The sequence below is a fragment of the Pseudopodoces humilis genome, chromosome 25 (assembly GCF_049639895.1).
Source record: "Pseudopodoces humilis isolate 2021_Gansu_Grassland_sample_001 chromosome 25, ASM4963989v1, whole genome shotgun sequence".
NCBI lineage: Eukaryota > Metazoa > Chordata > Aves > Passeriformes > Paridae > Pseudopodoces > Pseudopodoces humilis.
In genome coordinates this window covers 3,540,706-3,555,671 of record NC_142224.1, presented here as the reverse complement: position 1 = coordinate 3,555,671, position 14,966 = coordinate 3,540,706, and the positions used below count along the sequence as shown (strand labels likewise).

The following is a 14,966-nucleotide window of genomic DNA, read 5'->3' as shown; positions in this document are numbered from 1 at the left end:
CCCATCCTTCAGCATCTCCTGCCTCCACCACGGCCCCTCAGCTGTGCCAGCTCCTTTAGGTCCTCCCCTGCTGGTGGTGGCACCACAAGGGCTGTCACAGGGTGCCAGGGCTGCTCTCTGCCATCAGAGGGGTCCAGGCACACCAAGGAGAGAACCCTACAGGGCTAAAAATCTTACATTGGCACATTTGGTATCTAATCTCTGTCATCCCAGCTTGGGGAGCAAACTGGTTTTGGCTGAACCCTGGATTTGCTGCAGCTTTCAGGGAGGAGGGGGACACGCTCTCGTAGCACAAAGCCAGGAATTTCAGGGTGTGCTCCCTAAAAAGCACAAAAGAGCTGCTGAGAGCACAGTCCAGAAATGAGAGCTGCTTCCCCATAAGTCCCTAAATGTGAGCTCCCTAAGGAGAGAGAACTCCCTGTGCTCTGCTCACCCCTTTTCCTTGGTGCCCCACATTCCCATTCGCACATCCCAGCCCTGACTCCCAAAACCACAACGATGCCATCAATATTTCACAGGGAAAAAGGGAAATCCCCAAGTTCTCCCCTCTAGGGCAGCACCACAGTGGAGAAATCTCTTGTCTTTCAGATGAAGGATTCACTAATAAATCTCCAGAATGGCATCGGCTCCCGGGACTTTGGGTCAGATCCAGAGGAGAAACGGAAACGTTTCCATTAACAGGCAGGAATGCAGGAGGCCAGAGGACGGTGTGCAATATGTGTAAATAGGATATATAAATATATATATAAATATATATATATATATATATATACACAGATATAAATATATATATTATATACAGATTTTAAGAGAAAAAAAAAAAAGAAAAAAAAAAAAAAAGCCTAAAGAGGGGAAGGAGTGATCTCCAACACTGGCTGAACTGGAGCGTCCCTGGGAGCGTGGGGGTGTGTGTGGGAGGGCTGTGCTCTCCCAGCACTGAGGTGTGCTTAGGGCCGTGCCCAGCTCTGCTCCCTGGGCCCCTGCACGGCTCCTCTGTAATATTCCTGTCTGTCTGTCTGTCTGTCTGTTCTGTTTCTGTTGTCTCAAAGGGAAGCATCGGTGTGAGTGCCCCCCCTGCCCGTCCCTGTGCCCTCCCTGCTCATGGAGGTCCCTGGGTGGCTCTGTTTATCTCTCAAAGGGGACACTGTCACCTCCCTTACCTTGCTGGCTTCAGGGGGTTTTGGCAATCGCAGTCAGTCCTTTGCAGAACCGCTCTGGAGAGGAGGGGGAGTTGCTGTGGGTCTGTGGAGGGCAGATGCCCCTGGCAGGCCCCTCCTGGGAGCAGAAATTTGCTGTCAGGGCGGCCAGGCTGGCTCAGAGAGCAAAGCACAGAGCGTGACCGAGCTGCAATCCCTCCCACAAACCCCGATTTGCTGCCTCCTGTCCTGGCTGCTGCAGTGAGAGCGAGGGGAGTGTGTGGGAGGGGGAGAGCCACACCTGTGACAGTGTTCCCTTTACCTGTTCTCTGCTTTCCCTGTGCTTGGGCCCCTGCCCCTGAGCCGTCCCTGCGGGTCTGCATCGCTGCTGGAGTCACCGCGGTGGGAGGACCCAAATTTAAACAGAGAACCAAAATTAGGATTGATTTGCAGCCACTCCCACTACCCAGCTCAGCAAATCTCTTCTCCTGTTTGTTCACCCAGGCCTTGTCTTGTAAAATCTGTGGGAAAACAGGGGGAGAAACAGCAGCTTCCTTTCCTTGCCTGGGGTAGATTTACATAATTGCATCTATGCAGCAGCAGCCATCACTGTGGGTATTTACATGACTGCATCTCTAGAGCAACCAGGCTTCCAGAAATCCAGGAGAGGTCAGGAAGGGTCACAGGGACCAAGGGAGGAAAGGGAGAAGGGCCCTTCAGAGTCAGGCACCTGAGGGGTGTCTCCCACCAGCTGGGTTTAGTGCAGCCAGGTGGCAGAGCTGCACTAAAAACAAAGCCAGTGTGCATTTTCAGTTCTTCTGGGGGATGATTCCAGGCTCCATTAGCAGCCAGATGAGGAAGAGGAGCAGCTTGGCTGTGCTGTGCAATGCACAAACTCCACAGGGACTGGTGGGGATGCAGGCTGCTTCTTGAAGTGTTTGATAAATGCTTTGGCCTCTTCCCCAGCCAGGCAGATGAGGGGAATGTGGGTCCCACTTTGTCCAACACTGGGATTTTTCCACCTTCTGGCTGGCAGGAGGGAGGCAGCTGCACATTCTCAGTTTGGAAATGGAAATGGAAATGGGAAGTTGTAGCTCCTCCATTGCCCCCAGGATGAATAATTTGTCTCTCACCATTCTGTAGCACAGAATATCCTCAGTACAGTCTGAGGAAAACCTCAAGGTCCCACTTTCCAAGCAGGGAAGGGCAATGGATGCAGGAATAACCTGCTGCTTTCTCCCAACCTGCATGACCAAGTGCTAAACACATGCCCCACACGTGTGCAGGAGCATGGATGAAGCCAGGCTATCAAAAGGACATTTCAGACTGTGAAAGCAAGGTCCAGTTGGGGAAAAACAGAGAGTAATGTGTATTTATGACTATTTATTTAATTTAATGCTGCTGACTACTGTACTGCTCCCTGACTTTTTTCCAGGGAGGCTGCTGAAATGGCTGCTGTACCATGAAATTGAGGTGCTAGGGCCTGGGAAAGGCTTTCTGTGGCTCATTTTCTCCACTGTGACTTGCCAAACTGTCCCAGAGTCCCTTTTCCCCTCTTAGTTAGTCCCACAATTACTAAGCACACAAAATTCCCCTGCTGCTGGAATTTCCCTCTTCCAGAATTTTATTTCAAGCACCAATCAGGAGGACACAGGGGAAGCCCTGGGATTCACCCTGCCCATGCCAGGAAAGAGAAAGAGCTCACTGTGAAAGAGGAGCCTGGAATGTGGGGTCTCCTGCACCTGGAGACAGAGAAATCAGAGAGGGTCACAGATAAATGCTGCTGGTCTGTATTTGTTGCTCACCAATATCACATTCTCTCTGTTAGGGAGGCAAGGAATCCTTTTTCTCATCCTGAATCCTTTCTCCTGTGCAGATTTCCAGCTTCAGGCTCGGGCTGTTCCCTCAGGCTGGGCCCCAGAGACAGAACTACACAAACTGTTAAATCCGTGTCAGGCCAGGCAGCTGTAGCAATCTCAACACTAATATTTGTTGAGATATTTGTCTAATAATTTGTCCTACCTGTCCAATATTTGTCCTCCCTGCACATTAAGGTGGGTTTTTAACCTGTTTGACACCTTTCCTGACACTCAACAGTGTGAAATCCTTCAGGAAGAGCTCAAGGGTAGTGGGCACCGAGCAGAGCCTGGTGCTGCAGTGTCCTTCACACCCAGGGAGGTTTCTCTTTAGGGTTTTGGTTTTTTTCTAGTTACTTCCTTTTCCCACTTGGCAGCCAGTCTGGCTTGGAGTTGGATGGGATTCACAATCTTTTTTTTTTTGCCTCTTAGTCTCACAGTAGTAATAAAAAGGGGAAAAACAAGGTCTTAAGGCACTAAGGGTGAGGGTTTAAACAAAAACTTGGAGTGTTTTCACTTCCTCTGGAGAGCTGGGATAGAAATCAGCTGCCCCTGACCAGTCCCAGCTGACAGACTAATTCCTTCCAGAGACAATTTTGGATTACATTTCCTGGAAGGATCAGTAACACTTTCTAGGAGTGAGAGGCCTGAGTAATGTTTCAGAGGGTGGTGCTTCCCTCAGCACTCACAGCCAAGCCTGGCTTCCACCATCAGGGTTTTCCTTCCCCCTTTGCTCACCTGGGCCAGAAATTCCCCTGGGTTCTTTTCACAGCAGGTGCATTTTCCCTCCCAGTCTGAGCCTTCCACCTGCACATCTGCTGGGGTTTTATTTACAGGATCTGAACAAACACAAAAAAACCAGGGAATTTCTTATTTTTTTTTAAGGCATTTCTCCAGCCAAGCATGCAGAGGTAATGCCAGCTTGTAGCTTAATTCCTGCCAAGGAAAATGCTTCCTGTTGGGAGGAGAGGGAGCAGGAGGCTCTGATCCACCAGTTTGTGACATCCTCACTGATCTTAGCGTGGCAGAGCCTCACCTCTGATAAACACACACCTTCCAGGGCTTATCTTAGAGCAGTTCTGGCAGCTGGGATGAGGGGATTCGAGTCCTGCTGTGCAACCAGGCATTCCCAGGGTGGATACCAGAGGTTTCTACAGCAGCAGCTGCCTGTAAAGTCTCTGAAGGACCAAAAACCAGGTTATTCCAGGTGGTGAGCTGCCCAAGGCAGGGGCACTGCTGGGCCTGCACATTCCAGATAGTAAATATGGGAAAATAAAAGACAGAAAGGCACTTGCAGTGGGAAGGAGTTGGCTGTGGGTTAACAGGATAATGAACTTTTTTGGGTGCTCTGCACTTCAGGCACTCTCCAGTCAGAAAACTGTGCTATTAACTCATACTAACTGATACCGACTGCTGTCTAAAGCCTTCCTGGCTCCCTCGAGTCCTTTGGGAGAAGAGAAGGAAGGCTCATGACTTTGATCTCCCCTGAGCTGCCTGCTCTGCTGTGACAGAGGCTGCATTTACACCTCTGGCTGCTGTCCCTGCCTGCTGGCTGACACCTGACCCTGCCTGGATGCTTCTGATCTTAAAAGCAGAAACCTTAGGGACAGGAAACATCTCTAGTGTAATGTGAGCCTGGATTGGAAGAGGAAAGGTTTCAAAGCACAAGGCTTTGCTGGATTTGGAGCCCTGAGGGCACAAAACTGCCTCTGAAATAACAGGGCATGTGTTGGGAGATCTCCTCTAGGAATGCTGGTCCTGGAATGCTAATCCATGTTCCTGTCAGACAGTTCCAGCTCACCTGGGTGTAGGTAAGGACAGACCTTTCAGCCTCCTTGGCTCCTCAGCACTGTCCTGGTAGCCACATAGGAGTTTTTTCTTACTTTTATGCAAGAAGGTAGAAGTTGTTTTTTTTTTTTCCAGAGAGTGGCTGGAAACACTTTTGGTCTGGGTACTTGAGACCTTTTGGATTTGCTCTGCTGTGCTGCAGCAGCTGCTCTTCCCCACGAGCACAGAAACAAACTCCTGATTTGCAGCTGGAACTGTCTGGTTCCACATTACGCAGAAAATCAGTCTCAAAGTCACTGTTTGAAGCAGCAGTGCCTGGCCCAGGGGAGGCAGCTCTGCCCTGTCTGCCCAGGCAGCTGCTGCCACCCCCAGCTCTTGACAGATGAGTGCTTTCTGCAGCGCCTGCTCAGCTCCCAGGGGCTCCCACGGGGTCTGTGCCAGGCTGCCACGGTCCATGGCACAGCCCCCTGGGCTCTGGCTCCGTCTGTTCAGTCTCAGCACCACTTACAACACCTGGCAGGGGCTTGCTTCAAACACAGCTCACAGCAGAGGCTCTGGAACCAAAGCCCCCGAGGGAAGTGGCTCACAGAACACCTGTGTGGTTCCTGTGCTGGTTTTCCAGCCTGCTCTGATCTCTGTGCTTTGCAGTCTCTCCAGCACGAGTCTCTCTGTGCCATAAAACCTCTTTTTTTCTAGATGTGCACACTGGCCAAATAATCTCGTGTCTTGGGCGACTGCTGGCCAAGGCCATTCCCTGATCTAGGCAGACAGCATGGGCTTCTCTCAGCATGGATCCGTGGCATGCCACGTCCTCCTCCTCTCCCACACGTTTTGCAGTGCTTGCTATGGCTTTTCCCTGTCCCCTCCCACCTCTGCTGCTGGACAATCATTACCTGTGTCATAGATGGTCTGACCTGGTGCTGTCCCTGCCTGCCTTCCCCTCCTGCAGTCTGTATGCTCTTCAAGTGAATGTGTTTTGGTTTATTTTTATTTTATTTTATTTTTTTCAGTAGGGAAAAAGACTTCCTTCTGCTGAAGGAATTATATTTGCACATGGCTCGGGGGGGGTTCCTCCTCTGGCCGTTTCTGTTACCTCACTCATTTAGGCCAATTCCATTGCTAACATTAAAGGCCACCTTCCCTGACCCAAACCCCGAGCGTAGGTAGGGAACAAACCCCGACGTGCAGCTCCGCTTCTGGAGCCGCGTGCTGGCATCCCTGCTGGAATTAGGATTTGGGACAGCAGCTGTTCCAGCTCCATCCAGCAGAGAGGTGGAGCCTGTGCCACGCCATCCCCGCATTCCCAGCTCCCGGGAAATGGTCCTTGGAGAGCAGGGATGGAGGCACCCGCCTGGCTCCGGGCTGGACGCGGAGGGAGGGAAGAGCAGCAGAGCAGTGGCAGCGTCACAACCTCCCCCGAGCGGCCTGGCCTGGCCTGGCACCTCTGGGACATCTCCATTCCAGTGGGATCTCCTCTCCCACCACGTGCTCCAGGGCTGGAGAAAGCTGCTAATCCCCTGGGGCGTGTTCTGCCCACCCGGATCCTGCAATCCCTGTGCACAGCTGATGATGAACGAGGCTCTGCTCTCCTCGGCGCAGGAGCGGGTCCTACCACCACCACAGGCACGTGCTTCCCTCCTGGAATCCCCTCCAGAGCCCGGGAAGCAGGGGGCTGATGGCTGAGGTGACTCTGGGGTGGGTGGGGGAAGGATTTTGCGCTTGTTTTAGGAGTTGTCCCGACTGTCAGAAACTTTGCGCTGTGCGCAAAAAACACAAAAAAAAACTCAACCTGCGGTTAAAAAACGATACTGGAACGGACGTGCTGGAATGTAGGAATTGTACAGGCTCTGCAGCCAAACTCCCTGTAAGTAGTTAGTACCATGGAAGTACAGTATCAATTAAAAAATCTATCCAACAACCAGCGTGGCTCTTTGTTCTTTTTATTATCCTGCCTGTTCCGGAGTCTCCTCTCATTCCAAACACACACACACAGAGTCTTTGCCAGGACCATCTCTTCCAGGTCTTGAAAAAATCACCAATTTTTAAATTATTATTCTTTTTTCCCCTGTGAGATTCTTGAGCAGAACTTTGCACCCCGTTTCCTCCCGCTAGGAGCACCACGTGGCAATGGTCACCTCTGTCTGCAGGAACTGGAAAAGCGGAAGATTTGCCCAAAAAAAAAATGAGGGTCTGCAGAAGATGCCTGTGGGATACGGGGAGTTGCAGGACAAGGGGACAGCCCTCCTTTGCCACCTGAGGTAGCTCTCAAGAAGTTCTCGGGTTCACTCCCTTTTTGATTTAACAGTAACATCAGAGCGTTTCCGTGGTTCACAGGGAATGAGCTGAAGTGGGAGAGAGGTGTCCTGAAATTCCCCCTGGGCTCAATGCTGTGGGCAGTGCTGGAAACTCCAGAGTTAACAACCCAGTCCCTCTGTTGAGTTCAGGATTCTGCCAGGCAAACTGGGACAGGGAAAAAGATGATATCCAGCTGAATCCAAAGAGGAGCTGCTTGGATATTCTTTTGGATATCAGGTTTTTGGGAACTGGTGCCCAGACTATTGAGTGTGCTTCATCTGGAAAATGTGCTCCCCTTGCCAGGCTTGGCTCTGGATTTGGGAGCAATCCTACTACCAACACTGCACTGGAGTAGTTTACTAAAGTTGACACCCACTCTGAAAAAAGGGTTTTGAACAAGTGCCAGTTGGAAATCTGGCCTGGGCCCGACTTCCCAATGGGGTAATTTCCGTGATTTTAGCGAACAAGTAAAAAGCAGCAGAAGGAAGCAGAGGGGATTCCGTGGGTGGGGAGCATGCCTGGAGTCACGAGCGCTTTGGGATCGCGTACAAGCGGTCAGTGGAGCAGAATTTGTCAACTCTGGCAAAGCAGCACAGGCTCCATTGCAGCAGGGATGTCACAGCTCTGCCATACAACAAACACAAACCCTCCCCAGCTGGTTTTGCAGCACAATTCCACCCTGGCCAATGTTTCTGCCTTTCCTCCTCTTCTAATCCCAGCTGCTGAGCTCAGCTGGTCTCCTTGAAGGGTAGGAAACAATTTTTACTCTGCTTAACCCTCAGAAAAGGTAAGTTGAAAAGGAAAGATGGGATTTCCAGGGTGATTCCTGGGCAACAGAGGATCATTTAGGATGAATCCGGACTATTTAGACTGGTGATTAATTACCTCAAGAGAGAATTAGGATTAAGTGGGGAAAGTGGGTGTTTTCTGTCTATCCCTCTAGATGGTGCTGCTACAGCACCAGAGAACCATCACAGTTGTAAAACTGCAACCATTTTACTAAGCTGCCATCCTGTGAGGTCTTTGCATCCTATTTATTTCCCCTGCCCGAGGAGGCTGCCTTCCTTGCTGGGTTTCCCAGGAAAAGGTGGATCCCGTACCTTGCTCTGCTGTGGCAGGACGTGGCTCTGCAGGTTCCTCCTCCCACTGTGTCCTCCAGGAGCAATCCTGCTGTGCCAGGCAGGTGGGAGGGGATGGGGATGGACACCGAGAGGGACACAGGGGATTCCTGTACTTACATCATCCTGCTTCCCAAAGCAGGAATATTTCAGGGTCTGTGTTCTCAATTCCCTCCGGAAGAAAGTGTGAACATGGCACGGAGACCTGTCCTTCCTACTGTACATTTCCAATTTTAGTGCATTACCCTACTCTCCTTGTGCATAGATAGCCTAAGATTCAAAGTGACTTCATTAACTAATTAAATTCTTCCTGTTTTAACACCAAGAAAACTGCTTTGGCCACAGAATGTGGTGGAATAACCCCCTAAGAGAGCCTTGTTCACAGTCCTGCAGCTCAGAGCAACGTGCCGTACATCCCCCTAACCTCTGCAGTGGAGAAGGAGCATATTTAGCAAATAAAGGTGGTGGTGAGAGCAGCTAAGAAGTGACAGGTAACATTTACAAAGCCATTGAGGTGATGATGGAAGTGAAACTCGGGAAGGAGCCGTGCTGCCCACACCCCTGTGCTGTTTGCTCAGCATGCTTCCACAGAAGAGTCCTTCAGCACCGGGCTGGCAGCTCAGATGGGGTCACAGGACCAAAGTCAAGGCTGTACAGAGTCCAAGGCAAATGGAAGAGAATTTACACTTCCCCGTGTTCCTCCCGACGGCGCAGAGCTCCCCCTCAAACCTGGCTGGCGTGGCATGGTCCTTCTGTCTTGAGAGCCCCTGCAAGGGAGACAATTCCTCTTGGACCTCACAGGAGTGAGGATTGCAACAGAGTTAGCGCAGGAACTGACGGGAGGTGAACGAGAGAGTAAAAGATCCAGAACTTAATCCTTAGATTTAGATTAAACTCCTTCCTAGAACGTGTTTCCTTTGGAGATAGAGCCCTTCCAGTCCTCAGCTTGCCCCTGTGCAGGGGAAAGTGAGCTCCAACTCCACAGCAATAGGTAAAGGCATAAATATATACATAATACATAAATATATATATATAAATATATAATAATACATCATGGCCTGTGTTGGTTTGGGGTTCAAGCAGTACAAGTACACCCCACACCTAAAGACACCTGTATGTCTTGGGAAGCTCCAGAGGAGCACAGGCACGCTCCAGGAGTCTCCAGCCCCACCACAAGGAAGCTGAGGGGTGGACAGACACAGGGAGTGAGCGCCTGTGCATGACCCACCTCGGTGCCGTTCACTCCGCTGCCTCCTCTCCGCTACTCCTCCACAGGCACAGCACAGTTCTCCTTGTTTTCCGATGGAATCGCGAGATAATCTGTCCTGTAGTTGGAGGGAAGGAGGAAAGCACACTGTGTAAAGCCCAGTTTGGGTAAACTCACCTCTGCTGAATGCCTGGGAGCATCTCTGAGGTAACAAACGTCACCTGTAGATGCTCACAGTGGGAAACTCCTTGGCCTAGGCAGGAGCAAACACCAAGACTTCCCTGCTCTGAAACCCTACACACCCAGCCTTCCTGTACAGAGTGCTCTAATCCCAGCCAAGTGTGTGGAAAGATGGGAATGGGCCAGGATGAAACCAGACCTTCCAGGAGAGCACCTCCACATGGTCCAGACCACCCCCCCTGGAGCGCTGTTCACTCCTGACCTGGTGTGTGGTCACAATCTTGGTGCTCCTGAGCGCTGCAAGGGCTTTGGGCAGAGCAAACGCGGAGCAGCCCGTGCCATAGCAGAGTTCAGCCTCCCTGCAGTCTGCTCTGGGGCATGGGCAGAGCTCTTGCAGAACAGATCTCATCTCCAGGGGTTCCACACTTACGCGTTTTCCTGGGCAGCCTCCTCTGCCTTGGACACCTTCCTGTAGCAATAGACCATTTCAATCAGCAGCCACAGCGTGAGGAAGACCAGCAGAATATACATCATAATTTCTGAGATGACAGAGGTGAAGTCTTCTCCAGCTGTGGATAAAATGAAATATAACCCCTGATCATTTCCATGCAGCTCCACGGACACTTCCCACCCTTGTGTCATCCTTCCTAACCTGCCAGAATCTCCGGGTGCCTTTAGGCTGTGAGGGGGCCAAAGAGAGGGACCTGCAACAGGCAGGGATGGCAGTGCGTGTCTCCAGCGGGCTCCAACACGCACAGCCCTGTCTGTGCCACCCCCACATCCTCACGGATTGCTCACCTAGCTCATCTCCACGCTCTGTTTCCCCCCGTGTCCCACTCACTGGCTCTGCTGTGCCACCAGTGATTTGTAAAGGCTCAAAACACCGAGGTGCTCGTGGGGGAGAGGGAGGAGAAAGGGCAGAAAAAAGGGCTGAGAGCAGCAGGATCCCCGCTGGCCTGTGGGATTTCAGCACTGAACCCAGCAGCACCAAGAGGAACAGAAAGGCTCGGGAGCAGCACAAAGGGAAGAGGAGAAGGAGGAGGCTGGTATCAAAATGGAGAATGAATCGTTGTTCCAGGAGGGAGGGGGCGGCAGCAAGAAACGCTGCGGCTCCCTGGGAAAGGCATTGCTGTAACATCCCGGAGCCGCCACGGGAGGAGCTGGAAACCTCTGCTGGCGCCTGCCCAGCTGTGCCCAGCTGTGCCCAGCTGTGCCCGGCTCGCCGTGCCTTCCCACCCTCACACACAGCCAGCCCGAGCCTAAAAAGAGCCTCCAGCCATCAAACAAAGGACAGGTTTTCCCTCCTGAGCCCTGTTTGTCACTGACAAACCCAGAGCCCTCTCCTGCAGTGACAAACTCTATCCCCGGGTGACAACACCCACGGCCGGTGACAGCACAGAACAGCCTGTGGCAGCCGCTCCTACCCTCCTCCACCACGGTGAGGTGGATCTTCCTGGAGCTCTGGAAGAGGGGCCGGTGGATCTCGAACTCGAACTCGCGGGTGATGTTGCAGGTGTAAATGCCCGAATCGTTGAGGGTCACGTTCTGCACGGTGATGGACACGTCCTGCATGTCTTTGCTCCCGTTCCATTGTATCCGCCCGCTGAAGCGGCTGGGAAATTCGTGGTTTGTTTTCCTGTACTCGTAGATCTGTGAGGAAGTGTAAAGGGTGTGCTGGTTAATCTCTGCCTCGGACAACACCACGGCACGAGCCAGGGACAGCATCCCCCTCCAGCTGCGCTCAGGGATGTTCTGAGCTCCCTTGGTAACAGCAGCTATTCATATTCCATCCTCCTTTGCCTCCAAGTATCAGGTGACTTTACAAAAGACAGGAAAATGAGTGATCAGGAATTCAGTATCTCCATCAGAGAGGGAGAAAAACTAAGGCACAGCAAAACACAGACGTGTGTGGACACGAAAAACCAGCAATGGAACATAAAACTGGGATTCTTCATGCCTAGCAGTGCACCTGTGAGGAAAGAACCACAGAATATCCCCACGGAAGAGAAACTGCCCTTTTTGGGAAGCCCTGGGATATTCAGCTGAGATGGAAGTGCTGCAGGACAAATATGACATTCTGGCTGACCACAGTCCCCAGCACGACCCTGCCCACCCCAGCTCACTTTGGTTGGTGTTCTTTGGGTTGCCACTGGTGAATGGACCCCCCCACAGGGCACTGGAAGTGAATTCCCATCTTGTTCCTTAGCCTGATCCTTTTAGTTCTCACACAGAAGGTGAATATTTGCCATCTTGCCAGGCCCTGCTCAATCACAGCCACTGATTTAATGCCTCAGACTCAGATAAAACAGTTACAAAGAAGGGTGCACTCAGCCTTTATTTTGTTCCTCACTTCACCTTTCTCTCTTGAATTCCAGCTGGCCCTCATCTGTCCAATTTCCATTTTGATTCACTCTGAGAATCAATTTTACCTTTTCCTGACAGGGATCCAAAGCAGCTCCCAGAGATCCTCCCAGCTGAGATAACACTGCTTTCTCTGAGGCAAAAAGAAATCCTGCCCTGCAGATCTGTTGGAAGCCAATTTCACCTCCAAAAGAACAGCTTTGGGACTCAGAACTGATTCAGACAGGGGTACCAAGTGTCAGTCATATCTGACATCCTTAGATACTGGGCTTGAGGTATTGAGGGAATGGGACTGGAAATCAGCATTGATGAATTTACAACCCAAATGTTCGAACTCAACAACTTCCAGCTTTTTGCTGCCAGGAGTTTGTGCTGTGCCCGGGTGTGGAAATGGGATAAGCAAGGAAAGAAATGGACTCAGATCCCAGACATACATACAGGCTCATCCTTTCCCCCATCGGGCTTGTAGAACCACTCCACCACCGTGCTGGCCGTCACCTCTTCCCTCTTCATGCAGGAGATGCAGAGCAGCTTCATGTCCGTCCCTTGGACAGCCTCTGTCTCAGATGGGACCTCCACACACACTGAGGAACAAAATCCAGCTGGGGGAGAGGAGCAGCAGAGAAAGAAGTGTTAGGACAGAATTAGAGAAACATCAGTTATTCGCATCTGGGCATTAATGTCCCCAATGGAAAATGGTTTGATTTATTATTAGTGCTGCCTGAAAACAGATTAAGCCTCAAATGTCAAATTTTACCAAGCTTCCTTCTCCTGAGATATTAATAATTCATAATAATTAACAGAGGGTGATCACTTCACACAGATTCACCTCTCCAGCCTCTGCCTTGCCACAACTTTCATCTTTCCCTGGTAATTAATGCCACTTTAAAGGCATTGTTCATTCCCTCCCATGCGTGATGGGCATGCTCCTGTTAGAGCAGCAATTAGTCTGGGATGAGGGGGAAGCCCAGAATTCCAGAGTGGAGGAACAGCTCGCTCTTTGTGCTAAGTTGGAAGGTCTGGATGCTTTAATTCAGCAAAATTGGGAGGGTCCAGCACCCTTCCTGTCCCTGGGCTCCACGGGCACTACTGGGAAGCAAGGGGAGTGAATTTGGCAGCAGGAGGAGTTATTGATTTCCCAGGTATTCCTGCTCAAAACGCTTCCAATCAGAGCTGTGCTAACGCTGGCAACTCTCAAATACTGCTCTTGCAAAGAGGACAGAAATCATGGCATGTGATGCCACACGCTCGAGCAGAAAAGAATCATTTCAGCACGACATCTCTGACCAAATCCCTGCTGACATTTGTCCCCGGGCTACACAATCCCGGGCTCTGTCTGTCCAAGGCTGTCTCCAGAGCCCAGACGCTGACTTTGCTGGCTGCTCCCTCCTCCCCAGCCTCTGAGGCACCATTAACCCGCTCTCTCAAACAACATATTATCCCGGGACTATTCCTGGAAGCAGCCTGGTTCCAATTCTCCTGTACTACCAGCTCCACGGACAGCAGCAGCTTTCAGGGAGAAATAAGGAAAAGCTCCTGGGTCCTGCTTTACTCTGAGAAATGAGATCTGTACGCACAGACAGGCACCCACTCACAGGGCTGAAGGCACACGCGCATCGAATGTGGCAAAACCACCCAACCTCCTCTCGTGGCAGGAATCAAACTGCAGTTGCAATCGATTGATTAACTCCAGTTTACACGGAGTGCACGGGAAAGCGGCACTAAAACACCGCTTGATGGGCTGCACACCCTCCCCGAGGCAACTCGATGTTAAAATACGCTGCAAACCCCGGACCAAGAGCGAACAGTAAGGGCCCGGCACACGCTTTGTGCTCGGCACCGCGGTGTGTTCTCCGCTCGCATTCACTCCCTCACACTCACACCAACTCCGCACGAGCGAAATCCCCTTCTCCCGACAACAAAAAACCCACTCGGAGGGCAGGCGCGGAGAGAGCATCCTCCCTTCTCTCCGGCAGCATCCTGCCCAGCGGCAAGCCCCGGAGGCGCTGGGGCGGGAGAGGCAATGGCAGCACCTACCCCAGAGCAGCAGGGCGAGCGCGGCCGAGCAGAGCAGCCGCGGTAGCGCAGCCATTGTTCCAGGCGGGCCGGAGCTCGGGATCCTCGGCAGGATGCTCCTCTTCCCCTCTCGCCGTGCTCCCGGCGCAACAGGAGGAGCGGCCGCGGCGGGCGCGGTCCGGGGGCTGCGCTCGGCCGCGGGGGCGGCAGCACCACGGACAGAGCCCGAGCCTACACAGAGCCCGCACAGAGCCCTCACACAGCCCCAGCCCGCACAGAGCCCGCACACAGCCCCAGCCCGCACAGCACAGCCCCAGCCCGCACAGCACAGCCCCAGCCCGCACAGCACAGCCCCAGCCCGCACGGCTCCGCCGGCTCCGGGGCTCCGCGGGCGCGGCCGGCGCTGCGCAGGGCGCGGGCGGAGCGGAGCGGGAGCAGCGTTGGATCAGCAGCAGCGCTGGATCGGCAGCAGGGTTGGATCAGCAGCAGAAGCAACAGAAGCGACAGACAGCAGCGTAGCAGCAGCAGCAGCAGGAGCAGCAGGTGCCCCGAGCCGGGAGCGGCTCCGCGGGGCGCGGCCGCGGCGCTTTTGTTGCGCGGGCTGCGGAGCGCAGCGCCCGGCGGGGAGGATGCCGAGGAGGATGCCGAGGAGGATGCCGAGGAGGATGCCGAGGATGCTGGAGGAGCCCGGGCGGGGGGCACGGCCGGCACATGCGCGGCCGCCTCCCCCGGCCCCGGGCGCGCCGGGCTCCTCCCGGCTCAGCTCACGCAGCCCGGGGCTCCGGTGGTCCCGCGGGCAGCGCCCAGCTTGGCTGCAGACATCACATAGAGGATATCACATCATCACGGAGTGTTAAGGCGTTGGAATAGACCCTAAAGCTCGGCCAGTCCCACCCCCTGCCATGTGTGGGGACAACTCCCACCAAACCACATCCAACCTTGCGGCACGTCCAGGGCAGCCACAACCTCTCTGGACGCCCTGGAACCACCCTCACAGCAAAGCATTTCT

General features: G+C 53.0%; 2 protein-coding genes across 12 annotated transcripts in view; one reads left to right on the top strand and one right to left on the bottom strand.

Annotated features, from left to right (window-relative positions):
• The window catches only part of GRAMD1B (GRAM domain containing 1B), a 121,889-nt gene extending 115,191 nt beyond the window's left edge, over positions 1-6,698 (top strand). For all 11 annotated transcript variants that reach the window (XM_088066936.1, XM_088066933.1, XM_014257317.2 and 8 more), the window contains one exon: positions 589-6,698. In XM_088066936.1, the coding sequence (XP_087923062.1) occupies positions 589-678 (90 nt within the window). In that variant the 3' untranslated portion in view covers positions 679-6,698. The remainder of the gene's footprint in view (positions 1-588) is intronic.
• Positions 6,699-6,704: 6 nt separating this feature from the next.
• On the bottom strand, positions 6,705-14,765 carry SCN3B (sodium voltage-gated channel beta subunit 3). Its single transcript, XM_005528468.3, has 6 exons — positions 13,979-14,765; positions 12,380-12,543; positions 11,005-11,230; positions 10,011-10,149; positions 9,422-9,518; positions 6,705-8,960 (listed from the first exon to the last, which is right to left on the bottom strand). The coding sequence occupies exons 1-5, from the start codon at positions 14,031-14,033 to the stop codon at positions 9,455-9,457; spliced, it is 648 nt and encodes a 215-aa protein (XP_005528525.1). The 5' UTR covers positions 14,034-14,765; the 3' UTR covers positions 6,705-8,960; positions 9,422-9,454.
• Between the last annotated feature and the right edge of the window lie 201 nt (positions 14,766-14,966).